The sequence below is a fragment of the Falco naumanni genome, chromosome 9 (assembly GCF_017639655.2).
Source record: "Falco naumanni isolate bFalNau1 chromosome 9, bFalNau1.pat, whole genome shotgun sequence".
Taxonomy (NCBI): domain Eukaryota; kingdom Metazoa; phylum Chordata; class Aves; order Falconiformes; family Falconidae; genus Falco; species Falco naumanni.
In genome coordinates, this window is record NC_054062.1 from 53,742,955 (window position 1) to 53,762,114 (window position 19,160).

A 19,160-nucleotide genomic window follows, 5' to 3' on the forward strand; every position below is an offset into this window, starting at 1 on the left:
TGGAACCTGATGTTTTGCTTGTCAGTGTTGAAGTGCTACACGTGGTAGGACAAAGTAGCCAGATTTGATCCAGGCAAAGTAGAGCAATGATGTTAGGAGGAAGGAAATGCTTGAAAGGTGCTGCCTAACCCTATTTTGAGGTTTCTTAGTGAGGACTAGTGCTTGATTAAATTAACCTGTGTTCTTATGTGCCTCACTTAGTAATTTTGATTAAAGCTGCTACTCTGACTTTTTTTTAATTTTTATTCTTTAAAATGACGTGAGAAAAGTCTTTGCGCAGAGATACGCCTGTATTAGTTGCAGTTGTATCTAGGCTGAAGGTGGATTGTAACATGTCTGCATACACAGATTCTTAACACCATCAGGATGGTCCCATGCTTTTTCTTGAAGATGGCACTTTCTTTAAAACTAGTTAAGGGTAATGAACACCTTCTGTTCAGAACACCTTGTGTATCTGAAATCACAGTTTTCCATTGCTCACTTCCTACTATGCTTGCTATGCATACTTACTGAAGTAAGTAACTGCTGACCAGGTAGGAAATCTAGGATTCCTTGCCACTAACCAGCATCCTTCTGTAAAAAACTACTGGTTTGATGTGGCAAATGAAAGTGCTGCTTTATTTTTTGTTCATTTTCTCTGACTAATTCTTCCTCTCTTTCAGTGTCTGTAAAACAAAAGCAGCTCCTCAGTATCTGCAGGGGTTGAAAGGAGCCTGTTGCTTTTTATTTGAAAGCACAGTTCAAAGAAGTTGCATGTGCTAAAACTTACTTTAGGTAAGCCTAAAATCAGAGTATTCATGTTTCTTACTAGCTGTTTAAAAATAAAAATGAAGTTTTGGCTTAGCATGAAAAATCAGCTGCTGTGATATATCTTTAATCACTGGGGTTTTTTTGTGAGTGACTGACTGACCAACATACTGGTTTTGGCATTGTGTTTATTCTGCAATTATACATGTCAGATTTATCTTTGCTAATACTCGGAGTGGGGAGGAGGGGAGGGCAGGGCTTGTGTGCTATGATGATTAAAAAAATTCCGCTTTTGGTGGAGATCTCCAGATAGTCTTCTAACAACGTGATGACCTTATATTTATTTTGAGTTTTTTTTTCTGGGTTGGTTTGTTTTCCTTCATGTGGAGATAGTGAAATCTTAATGTCAGATAATTGTGAGTTGGGTCTTTTATTACTTCTTGAAACATTAAGATTTTTGCAAGTGTTTTGAACTTTACCCCCACCACTTGAATATTGTTCACTCTTCATGAGGTTTTCTCCACAGTCGTGAACCTTTCAGAGAAGATTGTTTCCTGATCCCAGAAGGTGATGTGTTAAAGACTTTAAAAAAAACAACCAAACAAAAATATCCCACAAAACAAACAAAACCCCCATGTACTGTCTTGTAACGACATGAGTATTAGTGCTGTTGGAATTTGTTTGAATTCTAATAGGAATGTAACAGTGGTAAAATAGGTATAGCCAGAAGACAGTATAACTAGTATCCGAGTTGAATTGAGGAATTACTATGAATTTTGTAGTGTTTTTGAAGATGAGAAACTAGATTTATGGTTTCTACTAATAGCAGTGATAAGAATGCTTGCAGATGAGGCGAAGTTGGGTGGGAGTATTGACCTGCCGGGGGGCAGGGGGCTCTGCAGAGGCATCTGGGCAGGCTGGACCGATGGGCCGAGGCCAGTTGTACCAGGTTCAACCAGGCTCAGTGCTGGGTCCTGCCCGTGGGGCACACCAGCCCCACTCTGCGCTACAGGCTTGAGGAAAGGTAACTGGAAGGCTGCCCAGCGGGAAAGGGCCTGGGGGTGCTGGTCTAGAGTTGGCTGAACATGAGCCAGCAGGGTGCCCAGGTGGCCAGGGCGGCCAATGGCACCCTGGTTTGTAGCCAGAACAGTGCAGCCAGCAGGACCAGGGCAGTGACCCTGTGCTCGGCACTGTCCCGGCTGCACCGGGAGCTCTGAGTTTCAGTTCTGGGCCCCTCACTTCAAGAGGGACGTAGAGGTGCCGCAGCGTGTCCAGATACGGGCAGCGGGGCTGGTGAGGGGTCTGGAGCACAAGGCTGGCAGGGGTGGCAGGGGGAGCTGGGGGTTCAGCCTGGAGAGGAGGAGGCTCGGGGTACCTTACTGCTCTTTGCAGTTCCCTGACAGGGGCTGTAGGCAGGGGGGTGTCAGTCTCTTCTCCCAGATAACAAGCAACAAGACAAGAGGGAACAGCCTCAAACTATGCCAGGGGAGGTTTAGATTGGATACCAGGAAAAAAATTCTTCACCAAAAGGGCTGTCAAGCATTGGAACAGGCTTCCCAGGTGAGTGGTTGAGTCACCATCCCTGGATGTGTTTTAAGAGATGCTGTAGATGTGACACTTGGGGACATGGTTAGTAGTGGGCTTGGCAGTGCTGGCTTAACGGTTTAGACTTGATGATCTTAAAGGTGTTTTCCAACCCAAGCGATTCTGTGATTCTCTTAATTGGGAGGTAAGTGAAGAGCAAAGCCAGCACTCATGCCGTTGTGGAGGTGTTTGGGTGGCAGTGGGGGTATGGGGCTGGCGGAGGTAAAGCTGCTCTCAAAAGTTTGGTGACAGATGCCTTTCGTCTGCTGTCCGCATCAGCCTGCGAACGGGGAGAACTGAGGTCAAGGGTAACTGAATCTGGGAGATGGCCAGGCGGCCCGCGCTGCGGGTAGGGCCGTCTGGACTAGTCTGGGACGAGACAGAAAACAGTTGTTAATGCGGTAGCTTGCAGAGCCCTGGATTTTGTGCTGCAACGTGGAGTAGGATTACATCATCTGCTGGGGCGGCGGGCGGAGCCGCCGGAGTTACATCAGCCGGCGCTGGGCGCGCGGGGGGGGGGTGTGTCGGCGGGGCGGGGATTGGCTGCTGGGCGCGCGGGGTGTGCCGGCTGGGCAGGGATTGGCTGCTGGGGGTGCTGGCGGGGCGGGGATTGGCTGCGGCGGCCCAGCTGGGCCGTCCCGCGGCGGCCGCGCGGCCCTTCCCTCGCCGGGGCTGCCGGCGGGAGCTGCCTCCCTGGCAGACCCGTGTCAGCAGGAGGGTCAGGTACGGGGGTTGTGGCGGATCTGAGGTCTCGGGCAAGGAGTGGCGCCTGCAGGTGCCACTGAGATGCGCGGAAGAAGCAATTTGCCGCTGCGTTGTGTCAGGCTGAGCTGGCTGGCTGTGCCGGAGCGGGTGCTGCTGCTCAGCCCTGCTGCGGGCTGCCCGGTTCCGCCGCTTGCCCCGTGCGGGCGGGCACCGGGGGCCCCGCTCCTGAGCCAGCGCTGCTGCGGCACGGGCCTGCTGGTGTTGCCCGACTTACCTGTAGGCGAGGCGTAAGGAATGAGGCGGTACTGAACTTCCGCAGCTCTGGCCGCCGAGGTGCTCCGCGCGGCTCTGCGGGCCGGGGCGGGCGGCTGTTGAGCCGCGGGAGGCAGCACCCCAGGCCCCCGGCCGCGCCGCCCGCCGGGCGGGTCCTGCAGAGGAAGGTGGGGTACATGCTGCCGGGGGCCTGTGCTCCGTGTCTGTACCTTCTGTGGAACTCGGGCAAAGCTACTTGTGAACTGTCTAAAGACGATTTATTTGAAGATTTTGTTTATTTTAATCAGTTCTTCTGAACTGGCTTCCCTCTGGGAACGTTTTTTAGTTTTGAATTTTCACTAAATACTGCGGGGGTGGTGGTTTTTTTTCCTTACAGAAGTTTTAGTTGATAAGGTAACAAAGCTGTTTAAATACCCCTCAGCCCCCCGAATGTTACAGAAGACTTACTTGTGTTACAGTAAACAATTAAAATTGTGTGGATTTCCTCAGAACTTGATTTTTCTCTGCTTAGTAAGTGTATAACTTTATATAGGAGTTTGGTTTCCAAATTTTTTCAACTTGTGGAATGTCCTAACATTTAGTTGAGATACTGGCCTTTATATATATATTTTATATATATGTATATATAACTGTGAAGAAAACCCCCAAAACTTTATTTAGTTTTCATTTTCCAGCTCACTGCAAATAGTTGTGGACATCCACAGGCTTCCAGCCAACAGGCTGAAAAATCGGTGTTATAGATTGTTGTTATTAAAGGCATCAGTTGTAGAATTTGAGAATTTCCCTTATTGTTTGGGAAGGTGACCAAGTCTTTTTACACTGACCTGGAACAGAATCTAAATGCATTGTGCTACTTAACGGCTGTTAATAAATTCATGAAAACCAGCCAATAGTACTACTTTCTATGAGTGATAATATAAGGATAACACATTATTTAAAGAGGTGATGGGAGAATGATATTTTTAAAAGTTATTTTGGAAGGAGCAGGTTTATCCTGATATTAATAATAAAAAACCCTGATTTTTTTAAAAGCTGATGTTAGTCTTGGAGCAATATGCATTTTACATTTCTTTTTATTGCTCCCTCCCCTCCGAGTAAGGCAGAAGTTTAAGATACTATTTTTTTAAGTTGTGTACCTTTTTCTGGTTTGTTACTGAAGACCAGAACCATTCCAGGTGTGAAAATGGGAGTGGAATGGAAATTGGGGATTGAAATCAACTTTAGATCCTTGATAGAGTGAGAAGAGAGTAAGAAGTTACTCTGCAGCCTTGCACTAGTCTGAAAGCAAGCTTGTACAGAGTGCCCTGTGCTCTGTGCTTTCTGGCAGCATCATTCCCATTTCATGTATCTTTTCTTGATGTCTACTGCAGCTTTAAATTTTCTGTTTCTGTCGTCTTGTAAACTCAGTCTCCTTGCCTTTTCTCACAAGCTAGTTTCAAAACCATATTATTTCTTTCTGATTTTTTTCCTTCGAAAGATCCACACTGTTTGCCACTTGTCACTCATTGTCTGCTCAATCTTAGCAAAACTGCCTCTGGCAAAGGGAAACAGGAGGCAGTCTTCCAGAAGAACAAGGTTGCTCATAGTTGCAGGCAGCCCTGTAGTGAGAATGTGAAGCGCTTCTCCGACAGACCAGTGGGAGCAACCAAGGAGCACAGCTTGATCTAGCTGGTGTGTGTCAGTATTCTAGTGGCAGTGCAACACCAGGTGAATATTGTTACTGTAGTTGCAGTCAAAGGCCTGGCGAGAGAGACTGGAACAGGAAGTGTCTGGGTGAGAAACTTCAGGTAGAGTGCCTGGTGCCAGTCCCTAAGGGAGACAGTCTGTGAAGGGAGGTGAAGAGGAACAGGCAGTTCCACTCAGGATAGCTGTGGTAGAAGAGTTTCTGGATAAAGGACCCGCTGTTTACCAGTTCATGTTGTCAGGAGCTGCTGGACTTTGAACATACCTCTGAGACGCAACTAAGACCCTGCTGGGAAGGTGATGGCTGACAGTAGGTGGCAGGTGAACTCCAAGGTGAAAGGGTCAAACTGCCAGGCATATGAACAGTGGGAATTGTGTTGACCCCCAGAGGTGGGTGCATGAGGTGCCTGGTAAGGGTTCAGAGAGGGGAGTGTCTAGTTGGTACTGTTCAACAGCTTCTTTAAGCTTGTCCTGTTGTGAGAAGAAAACTTGGGACTACTTGCTCGGTTCTGTCATCTGCTCTGAGTTCTTTGCTGCCTCATCCTGGCAGTGGTCAAGACTGACATTTCAGATGAAATACAGAGCTGGAGGGACACTGCAGATTAATATTGTCAAAATGCTGTGCTGTGTAATCTTTATTGGACAAAGGAGAATCATATCTGCTGGTGGCTGCCTGTCTTTTGTAGAGGTGTGTATTTTGGTAACGATTATAATGAGATATAATAGTAATACGCTGTTCCAGGGTAATGAAGCAACTTCAGGTGTTCATGTACACATATTCCAGCACTGCCGGGTGCTATAGTTTTCATGGTGTTTATACTGTCAGCCTTCCAAATGCAGTTACTATGAGCTCTCTTTGTCCTCTTTTCAATACCTTCTCCCTACCTGTGCAATGGTGTTTGCTCTATTCCAATGGTGCAGAGGGATGAACCGAAAACAAGCAAAGGAAGAAAAATGTTGTAGAAGGGGGAGGAGAGGTTTTATGGTTTAAGCACAGTCTGGGAGATCTGTATTCTTATTGATGTCCTTTGTTTCCTTTGTGATGCTAGATGTGTTACTTCACCTACTACAGGCCTGTCATAGGAGACTGCTAATTCTGTATCCCTTGTTTCCTGGGTACTTGCTGTTGTGGATTTTGAGTTAGAAGAATCCTGAGTGTTTACAAGTTCAGTCAAGGGAAACTACTGTGAAATTTATGTCCTTGCTTGTAAATCATGGTTAAGATCTTGCCATTTGGTAGTGCTCAGGGGGAAGTGAATCAGCCTATCTTCTATACTGGAGATTCATGACAAGTGCAGTAGATGCCCTGTTGTGGGGTGTGTAGAGAAGTCTGGATGATACAACTCTCTACTTGTTTGTGTTTGTTTTTTTTCTTCCAGGCTTCTCTGTGCGCAGTTACTACCTTTCTCCATTGTAGGTATGCTCACTAATAGTCTTTTGCCTTCTTGGGGAACCATATTTTGTTGTTGATCTTTAATAATGGTCCTCTGCCAGCAGGTAGGGAACAGGGGCCTTCTAGTTCTAAGACAGTCTGAGAGCTCTGCGAAATGGGTAGAGTGGGATGTCTCTCTTGCACAGGGAAACTGTTAAGACTGTCCGGGACAAAGAGGAGTTGGGGGTGGGGTGGGTGTGACAAGAAACAATAGATGGAAATTCACTGATATTTAACCAGTTTTCCTTCTCCTCCCTTCCTTTTAACTTACAGATACCATTGATTTGCAGAAGGCATCTCAAAATGTTGTGTCGAGCTGCTCTGAGCCCTCTTGTCCGTTCCCCTGGATGGTGCTTTGTGTTGTCACCACATACCATCACAACCATTTCCCGTTTATGTATGTATGAGAGAAAGCACGTTTCTAATAATATTGGTTAGCTGTGTCAGGGCATGCCTATGTTCTTCCCTATGTTCAAAGGAAAATCACCTCATTAACATAATTTAAAAATCACAGTCTCTGGACTGAGCTGCCATTGAAGCTCTACTTTCTTAATATTTCTTTCTCCTTCAGTAACATTCAGCTGGATGGATGTCTGAGAGGATGTATTTTTCATTCTGATGTGCATTTCAAGCAAAAAAATCTGTTACGAAAGTACTGTAAAAGTTCTTTATTTTAACCTCATACATTCCTGGAAAACAAAATCTGATCATGCCTGCTCCTCCATCTGCACTTTCAGCCCACAAATTTCTTGAGTAAAACCAGGTGTGAAGCTGAAATATTTTTGGATTAAGTGGAAACATGCTTGCAGAAAGCCTGAGTGTAAATACATAGGTGCCCTGTCAATAGTTTTTCCCTGAAAACCAAACTTGGAAGAACCATTCACTGTTTATTTGGTTAGCGGTCTGAAATAGAGAAGGCAAGGATAGATAGACCCTATTAGATAAGGAGGCTAACTGTTTACCTTCACATGCAAGGTTAATGTCACATTGGTTGGTGTGTTAACGGTTGTCTTTTGTTGATATTTATGTGAATTAATAGATGTTGAAATATTGAAAACGCTAAACTGTTTTTTTCTAAGCTGTAGCTCTGTTGATTTCTGCTTTTGTAGTATTTCTAAATATTCTGCATTTTCCAGAGTCAGTAAACTACTCATAACTAACACTGGAAATTATTCCTTAGTGTTGACAGTAGTCAATATCCATTATTGGAGCAACTCTGGTTACTTTGTCAATTGCATTCTAAAACTGGATTGAGCACTTTTAAGTTTTTGTTCTCTGCTGTTTCTGTTGTGATCCTCTTCAGCTTGTATTTTGAAATTCTGCTTCTTTACTCCTCATGCAGGTTACTAAAAGGGTCTGCAGTGCAAATACTTAGTCTTTTTTCGTATGTTTCCCCTTCTTTATTAAGGAAGTGAAACCATTGAAAAGGTACTGGAGATAAAAACTGGAATGCCTAGAAACCTATTGGTATAAAAAGTTGACTGGATGGCTATATCAGTTTCTCTCTAACTGCATATGAAGCAAGTTAATGGGCTTGCATCACTAGAAATGTTTTGCATATCTGACATGGGAGCTGATTTCACATCTCAGTCAAGTCTAAATAACTAAAAAAGATAGGTTTATGCAGTCATAGAGCAAGGTTAGCAATTAGGACTTCAGTGGAGATGGATTAAATTCTCTGCTTGTTCTAGAACTGTTGTCTTTTTCCTTGTCTTTTTCTGAAAAAATAAGTAGTTTCTTTTCAGGTACTGGTTATCCTTCAACAGCTGCCTTCTTGGAACCTTCTAAATCCTGAAGCTTTAGCCAAGAGAATTGGAAATAAATTGTTTTTACTCCTTTATGGTCATACTGTGTGGGATAGGCAAATACTATATATTAATGTATAATACTGGAAAGAACAGATAAATTGGACTCTTTCACCTGTTCTTCTGTATGTATTGTAGGTCTTGCTTACATTCACAAAGTGTTCCCTCATAAAAATGAGGGGCAAATTAAACTTGTCTCCAAAGTCCATTTTCTGCTTTTGTGTGTGTGACATGTTAGTGCAGCCCTCAGTTACGATTTCAGCTTCTTATGTGTAATGAACAAAATATGTATTTATTTAAAACATTGTTAAATTACAGATTTCTCTCTCCTGTAGCACTCTGCTCATTCCTGTCTTTCTCCAGCAGAAGTAGCACTGACAATAATCAATTTAGGCTGTAAATGAATCTATTTTGTATTACAGTGCATCAAAATTAGAGAGACTGAACATACTCAGTCAGATCTAAGCAGATAACTCTGACCATGGCATAGGATTCAGTTTACTGATTTGTAAAGAAGCTTCTACACCTTTAGATGAGATATTAGTTAGGATTGACTGGACAGAATAGTTCAGTTGGAAGGGACCTAGAACGGCCATCTAGTCAAACTGCCTGACCACTTCAGGGCTGATCAACAGCTAAAGCATGTTAAGGGCATTGTCCAAATGCCTCTTAAACACCGACAGGCTGGGTGCATCAACCACCTCTCCCGGAAGCCTGTTCCAGTGTTTGACCACCCTCTTGGTAAAGGAAATGCTTCCTAATGTCCAGTCTGAAGCTCTCCTGAAGCAGCTTTGAACCACTCCCACGCATCCTGTCCCTGGATCTGAGGGAGAAGAGATCCGCACCTCCTTCTCCACGTCCCCTCGTCAGGAATCTGCAGAGAGCAATGAGGTTGTTCCTCAGCCTCCTTCTCTCCAAACTAGACAAATCCAGAGTCCTCAGCCACTCCGCAGAAGACATGCCTTCCAGCCCTTCACCAGCTTGCTTGCCCACCCTCCTCTGGGCACATTCAAGGACCTTCACATCCTTCTTAAACTGTGGGGCTCAGCACTGCACACGGTATTTGGGGTGAGGCCACACCAATGATAAATACATCGGCACAATCCCCTGTCTGACCAGCTGGCTATGCTGTGTCTGATGCACCCCAGGACGCGGTTTGCCCTCTTGGTGCCAGCACACACTGCTGGCTCCCACTGAGCCTGCTGCCAGCTGGCACCCCCAGCTCCCTTTCTGCAGGACTGCTCTCCAGTCACTCCTCTCCCCGTTTTGACTTGTGCCCAGCGTTACTCTGTCCCTGAACAGGGTGCAGAACCCAGCATTTGTTCTTAAATTTCATGGCACTGATGATTGCTCAATGCTCCAATCTATCTAGATCCCTTGCAAGGCCTCTTGTCCCTCCAGAGTCAACAGCACCTTCCAGTTTAGCATCATCAGCAAACTTGCTAACAGTACAGTCAACTTCTGCATCCAGATCATTGATAAAAATATTGCACAGCATGAGTTCTAGGATTGAGCCCTGCAGAACACCATTGGTGACTGGTCACTAGCTAGATGTAGCCCCATTTACTACAACCCTTTGAGTCTTGCCATCCATCCAGTTCTTCACCCAGCGCATCCTGCAGCTGGACAACTTGTCCAGAAGGATGCTGCAAGGGACAGTGTCAAAAGCTTGGCTAAAATTGAGAAAACTAACAATCACCATCTTGCTTTCCTTCATCCATGAGGTGGGTGACCTTGTAGCAGGATGTCAAATTAGTTAAACAGGACTGCTGCCTTTGTGAACCCATGTTGGCTGTGCTTGATGATTGCATAGTTCTTTAAATGCCTTTCAATAGCATCCAGTATGATCTTCTCCATAACTTTCCATGAATGTGTGCCATCTTTTGACTAAGTTGTACTTTTGGTCCTGGAGTGTAGTGTCGGTAGCCATTTCTTCTGTAGTTACATCAGAAGTGTGCTCCCTCTTTTTTGCTGTAGTTGTATTTTTGAGACTGTCAAAAAGTTGATGTGCTTCAATGCAGTTTCTGAACAGTAATACAAGCAGAATTACATAAGGAAATGTAGTTTCAATTTTTTTTCAAGTAATATGGCTTATCCATATTTTATTAATTATCCAGTTGACACACTTGGGCTGCAGATATTCTTATCTGTATGACTCCTTCACACTTGATTCAGTGTGGCTTTGCAAAACTTCATATGAAGTATGTTGGAAGTGCTTTCCATCTGCCCTCTTTCCTTCAGTGTAACTTTGGGACTTTATGTTTTGGTCCACGTCTTTATCAGTTAGAAATGATCCAGACTGTTCCTTGTGATTGTACCTTAATAGTCACTATTCTCTTTAATCTGCTTTGCTGATAGTGGTCTTACTGTCCTTTAAAAGCATTTTGAGAGCAAAGATTTTTCCCAAGAAATGTTCCCTAGCTTATTGACTTGGGTGAAGTGCCAGCCTTATGTATGTTGTATCTTACCTGAGTAGTGCTGTGACTCTTTTTTCCAATGCCTGTTTACCCTGTAGGAGGTTGACTCCCTGTTCATATGTCCATCATCCCCCTTCTGCTGCCCTTAGTTCAGCAACATGCAAAAATACCTGACTTTGAGATGTTGTAAAAGCTGTGTTTCTCATCTTTCCTAACAGTTAAGCTTTCTGTGCTACTACAGACAGGAAAACTCTCTGTCTGTATCTGATGAGGCAAGGCAAATGAGATTGTTTTTTAAACTAGTACTTTTACTTCCTGTGAGTAAATGGGAGCTGTAGGGGTTCTTCTAGTGTCCTTCAGTTTGGTCTTCTAGATTCCCAGAGTCAAAGGTCTGTGACACGTGACATACTGCTTTATATACCTTAGGGACGCTTAGTGCTGCTCAGATATTGGCTCTCTCTTTATTTTGGTGATTTGAAAGGTAGCTTCTCATCCCCAGTCACTGAGACGTGTGTTTTGTGAGCTTTAGCCTTGGAAAGGGAGGAAGTGTTAACCTAATTCAAGGGCTTAAAAGTCTGAATGAAACACTAAAAGCTGCATTTTTTTTTTGTACTTTCATTCTTCAACCACAGATTTCTCTTGCTATAACCAAAGATTAAGGAATGAGTCTATCCGTTGTTGGAGCAACATCCCATTTATCACCATGCCACTCAGCCGTGCACATGGAAAATCGTTTGCGCACCGCAGTGAGCTGAAGCATGCAAAGCGGATTGTAGTGAAGCTGGGTAGTGCTGTTGTGACTCGAGGGGATGAGTGTGGCTTGGCCCTTGGGAGGCTGGCATCTATTGTAGAGCAGGTAATTCTATGACTGGAGTGGAATGTTTGTTTTAACTCAGATACTCGGTGATTGCTGGATGGCACAGAAGATTGTAGGAAAAACTCGTAAACCAGTGATGGCTCTTTAAAGCAATGTGTTTGCCTTTCCCTTTTTCCATCCCCCTGTGCTGTGGTAGCATAAACCATGTAATTCAGTAAATTGGTGTTTGAAGGTGTGGTGGGTTGACCCAGAGCAGTAGCTAGGCACACAGATATTTGTTCATTCCCCATGCCTCCACCCCAACCACCAGTCAGACTGGAAGGAAAATAGAAAGAGCAAAAGTAAGAAAACCCCTGGGCTGAAATAAAAACAATTTGGTAAGTGAAGGAAAGGGGAAAAGAAACAGGAGATGTTAAGGCAATTGCTCATGACCTTGCACAAGCAGACCAATGCCCAGCTAGTCTCTGAGTGATGGCCACCTTGGAAGACAGCCCACTGCCCTTTCCTATTCTGCTACCCCAGAGTTATTGCTGAGCATGGCATCTTGTGGTATGGAATGTCCTTTTGGCCAGTTTGTATCAGCTGTCCCAAATGTGTCCTCTCCAGACTTCTTGTCCAGCCCCTAGTCTACCTGCTGTGATGGCACATAGTGGGGGGAAATAAAGCTTGGATGCTGTGCAAGCACTATTGAGCAACAGGCAAAATGCTGGAATGTTACAAACAGTGTTTTGGTCGTAATACTTAAAACAGTACCATATGGACCCCTGTGAATAAAGATAACTCTCTCTTAGCCAGATCCAGTATAGAGGGAGAAATTTGCACAGTGAGATTTTTATGCAATAGGTAAGACATGACTGAGCCATTGATTTGATCTAGTGCGAAGGTGGCACCGAAGTTTGTGAGGTCTGCAGAAACAGTAGACCCTTCTTGATTACCTGAGCATTTGCAGATTTCCTCCAGGAGAAAGCTTGAAACCTTGTTACTTGTAAGAAAAATTGATGGGATCAACTCATGGATTCGTTCTCCAACATGAAATTATGACTTCGCGGGGGATTGGACGTGTCTTTTCTAGGAAGTAAAGTTGACATAATAAATTAAATTCACATAAGGCATTTAGTTTTAGAGCTTTGAAAGGAATCTGGCCAGATGTACATAAGGAAGAAGTAATGAAAAGCTGTACTATCAGAGTTAGCTTCTTCACTTCTAGAATTCAAAGTTACTGTATAATGGCAGCTTTGGGAATGGGTGATGAATAAAGTTGGTGGAAGATACAGCTCATACTTTACAGCTTTTTCATATCTTATCTGTAGCAATGGAGGTGGAGGGAAGAGTGGTATAGAAATGTTACCATGTAATATGTATTTTGAAAATTCAAGCATGACTGTCTTAAAAACTGGTAATGTGAAAAGAAAGTTTAGCAGAAACTATAGATTGCATGCAGTCCTTTGCATAGCTCCTAACTGGCTAGTAAGGTGTGCAGGAGTGTCTTAGGGGGGGGGTTTCCTTGCTTTGCACATCAATGGATAAAGCAAAACACTTGTGTCAGCAAGAACTGGTGAACATAAGGTAATCTATAATAGCCAGAACTGTCATGCTAGCAGTAATCATACTCCAAGCTCTGTTTCTTAAGTTCTGTACTTACAGGTGTCAATGCTGCAAAATCAGGGAAGAGAGATGATGATTGTCACCAGCGGTGCTGTAGCTTTTGGCAAGCAGCGGTTGCGTCATGAAATCTTGCTTTCTCAGAGTGTGAGGCAAGCGCTTCATTCAGGCCAGAGTCAGCTGAAAGATATGGTGAGTGGCTGGCAGCACTGACACTTTTCCTTGAATGTTAGGTAGTACCTGCTCAAGTCAGTGCCTGACAGCTGTTCTTTATCTCTGTAGGCTGTTCCAGTCTTGGAGGCCCGAGCTTGTGCAGCAGCTGGCCAGAGTGGACTGATGGCTCTGTACGAGGCCATGTTTACGCAGTACAGCATCTGTGCAGCTCAAGTAAGCAATTCCTTCTTTCCCAGACTGACTTGCTACTTCAGACAGTGATGGAATCTTTCTTGGATTTTTTCCATGTTTTGTATGCTGCTGTCTTTACTGTAGTTCTGCATTTCTGTTGCCACCTCCTTTTGGGGCTTATTACTGTAGCATAAATGGTAGTGTGGTATTTCTGAAATGGAGTTATATATCATCTAGGTGAAGCAAATATGGGGTGGGTGGGGTTGGAGTTCGTATGTGTCCTGCTGGTATGTACAGGGGAGGGGGATGTGTGTTAAGGTTTCTTCACTAAAGCTAAATTTTGGTGATCCAAAGTGAGCGTTTAAAAATCACAAGTGGCTGAACTGCCACACATTTTGTAAAGCTGGTAAAAGTGCATATCCACACTTAATAAATTGCTCTTCGTCTGCTCCTCAAACCTTTCTAACTTGTGGGTGATGGTATCCCTAGCCTGGGTCTTCTGCTTAGACCAAATGCTGCAACTGTATTAACAGAACTACTTTTAAACAGGCTTTGCTTATCTTAAATGCTCTGAGAATACAGAATGGCATCAACTGTAAGACCTTATTTGTTTAGACACTTTTAATGAATTTAGAGCCTAATATGAAGTCTCGCTTGGAGGAACTTCTTCCTGTAATACCATGTAGCTGATATCACTAAAATGTTTACAGTATAGCTAACAGTCACTGTAAGTTGTGCTTCTTCAAGTCTGTAGACAACTATCATTCCCTTGATTTAAAAGAATTAATGGCCCATGCTGAAAATGACACTGTGCACATTGATTCCAAGTGCTGTTATAACATTGTCTGGTGGAGTTGTTTGTTTAGTTCTCAGATGTCCAATGGCAGAGTAAAAATGAAAAAAATGTCTCTTGGGAGTAGACATTGATGTCCTTTTGGCTTAAAATACCAGAAAGAAAGGGATAGTATCTGCAAGCAGGAGGCTTTAAGACCAAGATTCTTTCAGAAAAGCAAGTGAGTTCTATAGCTGAAGGGAAGTCTTGAGACCAGGAACCCCTTCTGCTTGTGACAGTAGAAACATTACACTGGGAGGGATGATAGGAAAGGCAGTGTCTCAAGTAATCTGTTGAATTGTTTAGGGTCTTAGTAGTTACAATCAGCATCTGTGTTCTGCGTATGTTTTCTTTTTCCAAGTTGATTCCTGGAGCCTGTAATCTGTCAGTTTGAGAAAGGCTATTATAAGCTCCAGTGCAAGTTAAGGTATATGAACCTGAAAATGTTGTGGAAAGAATATTTCTCTTTTTTTTTTATTCTTTAAATATGGCTTATGTTTCTTCAATGACCTAAAGAGCATGACTGATCTGTTATGATCTGTTAATACATATGGTTGTGATGATGTTCTCAGGAAAAGTGGTAGGCTAAGTATATATTAATTTTTTTTCCCTATTTAGATTTTAGTCACCAACCTGGATTTCCATGATGAACAGAAGCGTCGGAACTTAAATGGAACATTGCATGAGCTTTTAAGAATGAATATTGTCCCTATAATTAACACTAATGATGCTGTTGTTCCACCTCCAGAGCCAAACAGTGATCTGCAGGGGGTAAATGTGGGTAAAGTATTGCAAGGGGGTGGATCATGCTTGTAGATAGTACAGCACTAATGTATACTTTACTAATGCCATAATGTGGGACCCCTGAAGCCCGCAGCAGGGAAACAAACATACAAAATTAGTAATGTGTGTGGAAGATACTGGAAAACTATGCTGATCTGTCTGTTTTTGGCATGGTATAGTGCTGTGGGGTGAAAGCAGGGCAGATGATGTCTGCTCTTGCCAAAAGCAAGCATGCCCAGTTTGGTTTTCACTGAATCGTTGAAGTTGGAAGGGACTTCTGCAGGTCATCTAGTCCAGCACACCTGCTTAAAGCAGGGTCAGGTAGTACCTCTGGTCCTGTCACTGGGCACCAAGGTGGAGAATGCAGGTACTGATCACACTGCTTATGAGTTTGGTGCCACTTTACTGCATTCCAGTAGCATTTGTACTTTCACACAAAGATCACCTTCTAAGTTTCCAGTGGGTGTGAATAAAGTAGCTTAGGACTTGGTAGTGCTGAGGTAGTTTGCTTTTGTATGTTGCAGCCAAGTGTTTCGTAGTTCCTCGCACGATTTAGTGCTGCTGATACGCATGTGCATTGCAGGTGATTAGTGTGAAGGATAACGACAGTCTGGCAGCACGACTGGCTGTGGAAATGAAAACTGATCTCCTGATTGTTCTCTCAGATGTAGAAGGTTTGTGAGTCATCTCTTTACTTTCTTGTTTCATTTAAGTATATCAGATAGTCATACCAACCTATATTTGGGGTTTACTGATCTCTTCAGTTCATATTTTTTACAGGGACAATTACAATGTACCACATAACTCCTTAAGGCATATACCCAATCCTGATGTTGTTGCATAAGCCTGCAGAAGACTGTCTGACACACTGTTGAATCTGAGTGGGTGAGAATGTATGAACTTGAGACTTGTTCCAGAACCCAGAATACCATATGAACTATGGTACTTCTGGTAGCTTCTCAGAATTGTATGATATAGTCATGAGTAATATGCAGGATAAAGGCTTGTGTTTAGAATCAGGAGTATAAGCCAAATATTATTCTATGATAGATAGTTTCTTCTGGCAACAGGTTCTGTCTTCCAGTGAATTACAAGTACATTACAAGTCCTGGTCATTGCCATCCAGATACCTGGAACCTGATAGCTTTTTCTGTCTCCCAGACATTTGGCTTACACTATTCTAGTCTTCTGAGCTGTGCTGCTGTGACATGTCTATCACCTCTGGCTACTGAAATTCCTTTTCTAGAGAGAGGATGGTAATGGGTGCAGTTTCAGATCGGTGCAGTCCACATCACCCTTTTCATCTTCTCCAGATGGGTTTCTTTCAGTGGATCCTGCACTTTGGCACGTATTGTAGGCCCTGAGGAGGAAGGAGATGCCTTTCCATAAGCACAGTTTCTTTCAGATTCAGCTGGATTTCGTGGTTGATTCTAGTTGAAATGTCTGCCTGAGGACAACTCATAAAAGCAACAGTCAAAACAACTTGTAAAAAAAATATTCACACCCAATACCACCATCCTTCAAAAGCTTATTCATTCATTCTGACATCTGGGTTATGGAAAGATGTGTCTCACCTCCTTCCCAAGCTATCAAATTGTAATGCCAGTATTTGTTCACATAGAATTTCTGGGAAGTGTGGTGATAGAGTTTAGGTTTAACTTCCTAGGTAAACCAAAGTGTCATTCAACTCCAGACATAGTTAACATAAAATTACTAGATTTTTTAAAAAAAGCTAGTAACAGTATGTCTCTGGAGCATTCTGTTCCTTCTTGGCACAATTCAATAGTTAACCTCTTTGCGTATTTCTGAATTGCCCAGTTTATCACTGTACAACCCAGCATTCAAGAATATCATCTGAGATCTTGGTGAGGAGGGCTATCCTTTGCCTGTTTAGTTGTGGGCTTGTATATGTAAGCCCTGATTTTGAACATATAAAAACTGTAAACTCTGTAACCTCAACCAAATGTCACTACCTCCCACCTTCATGCTGCTATTCAGTATGTGAGTTTTCAGTTTCTTACTTGTGCTTTTGGTGAAGCTCTATTTCCTGAGTCTGCCTGTTAAGTGTTTCATGCTTTCAGTCCCGCAAAAGCAGGGTTCCGTGACAGTTTTCAATCCTGTAAAGTGGAATACAGCTTTTCAGCCTCATGGATATTTTTTTTTCCTCATTTTTTTGTGGGTGAGCTTTGCAGGTGAGGATATATAACACTAACAGACTTGTATTATTTATTTCAGGACTCTTTGACAGCCCTCCAGGATCTGATGATGCAAAGCTCATTGACATATTCTATCCAGGAGACCAGCAGTCTGTAACATTTGGAACCAAATCCCGGGTGGGAATGGGAGGCATGGAAGCCAAGGTAGAAATATGGAACATTTGTTTTGTTATTGGGAAGGAAAGGGAGGTGTGGGAAAGGGAGATAGATGTGATTGTGCTGCTGTTCAAATGGATCTTGACAGGCTGCAGAAGTGGACAGACAGGAAGCTTGTGGAGTTCAACAAGGAAATGCTGAGTCCTACCCCTAGGGAGGAACAACTCCATCCAGGCTGAGGAGTTGACTAGCTGGGGAGCAGGGTCACTAGGACCTAGGGGATAATGTAGTTCTGGTAGACACCAAGTGGAACATGAGCCAGCAGTATGTCCTTTCGGCAAAACAAGCCAAGAGCATCCAGGGTTGCATTAGTAAGAACGTAGCCAGCAGGCTAAGGGAAATTATTATTTCCCTCTACTTAGCATTAGTGAGACAGCATCTGTAGAATTGTGTCTGGTTCTAGACACCGCAGAACAAGGACGTGGCGTACTGCGGTGAATCCAGTGGTGAGCCGTGAATATGATTAGAGAATCCAAGTATCTGTCACACTAGGAGAGGCTGAGAGCAGGGACTGTTTGCCCCAGAGAAGAGAAGATTTGTGTATAAACACGTGAAGGGAAGGTGTAGAGAAGACAGAGCCAGACTAGACTCTTCTCAGTGGTATCCAGGCAGCAGACAAGAGGCAATGTGCACAGACTGAAATACAAGAAATTAAATTGAAATGTAAGAATTTTGTGGTGAGGTTGCTGAAGCATCTGAGCAGGTTGCTGAGAGAGTTTGTAGAATCTCAGTGTCTGAAGATGTTCAAGAGCTGACTGGATGGTGTCTTGAGTAACTTGCTCTAGCTGACCCTGCTTTGAGCAGGTGGTTGTACTGTATGATCTCGAGATCCTTTCCAGCCTCAGCTATTCTGCAAGTACCCTGGAATGGTGTATCTTTAGCTTCTCTCTTAGGTCCATGTGAATTGAAAAGAGTAATGAATTATGTTCCAGTAGTTTGTAAAGTGTGACATTAGGAACTGTATTAACTTGGTGTTGAGTTGATCCTCACTTCTTTTTTATGTGATAATCCAAAGATATTGGGAATCCCTGTCACTGGAATCTGGTATGATACCTCTGTCTCCTTTTTGAGTTTGTACATGTGCTGCTTGCTTCTAAAGGATATATTGGTGAAGACCAAAGCACTTCAGTTTTTGAGTACAAGATTGGTAGAGGTAGGAGGGCCAATGTTTTAGTGCTGTGTACAGTTGGATGCCATTATTATTCATTGCTGTGAGTGCAAAAACATGGGTGTGGTGTGAGACCAGCAGATGTGTCTCATGCCACTGGGGTATGCGCTACAGGAGTGGTAATGGGTGTTGGTTTCCTAAGGACACTTCTGGAAGGTTGTCTGTAAAAGCTGAAGTAGATTTTTGACTAAGCAGGGAAAGACTTCTTCACCAGTTAACCTATGTTTTATTTCCTTTTCTGAAAAATCAGGCAAGGCGTACTTCAGTATCAGAGCATGGAATGGAAGGTGGCAAAAGGAGCAGGCATTTGAGCGTTCTGTTGCTAACTATGGGATGTACAAAGCTTATTTAGAAACAACTTTCCCTTGATCTAGCTTCTGGAATAGTTTAAATGATTCCAGGTATTGAAAGGAAAGGTGCCAAGGTCAGAGAGTACTTGTATTGCAAAAATAATAATCTGTTAGAGGTGTTTGGTATCTTTAAGTATGAATCACATAGAGTCAAATGTCAATGCTGCTGTTATAACAAAAATTTGTTACAATTGAGAAATGGCTGATATTTTTGGAAAACTGTAACATGAATAATAGAATAAACA

General features: G+C 43.4%; 1 protein-coding gene across 6 annotated transcripts in view; it reads left to right on the top strand.

The window, feature by feature from the left end:
* The first annotated feature begins 755 nt into the window (after positions 1-755).
* ALDH18A1 (aldehyde dehydrogenase 18 family member A1) overlaps positions 756-19,160 on the top strand; it is a 36,430-nt gene continuing 18,025 nt past the window's right edge. For 2 of the 6 annotated variants that reach the window (XM_040606872.1, XM_040606877.1), the window contains exons 1-9: positions 2,968-3,054; positions 6,372-6,409; positions 6,698-6,821; positions 11,279-11,502; positions 13,108-13,257; positions 13,348-13,452; positions 14,861-15,019; positions 15,609-15,699; positions 17,261-17,385. In XM_040606872.1, the coding sequence (XP_040462806.1) occupies positions 6,728-6,821; positions 11,279-11,502; positions 13,108-13,257; positions 13,348-13,452; positions 14,861-15,019; positions 15,609-15,699; positions 17,261-17,385 (948 nt within the window). In that variant the 5' untranslated portion in view covers positions 2,968-3,054; positions 6,372-6,409; positions 6,698-6,727. Of the gene's footprint in view, positions 775-2,965; positions 3,055-6,371; positions 6,410-6,697; positions 6,822-11,278; positions 11,503-13,107; positions 13,258-13,347; positions 13,453-14,860; positions 15,020-15,608; positions 15,700-17,260; positions 17,386-19,160 lie in introns of those variants that run through there. The other 4 variants (XM_040606874.1, XM_040606876.1, XM_040606875.1 and 1 more) reach the window with 4 other exon arrangements.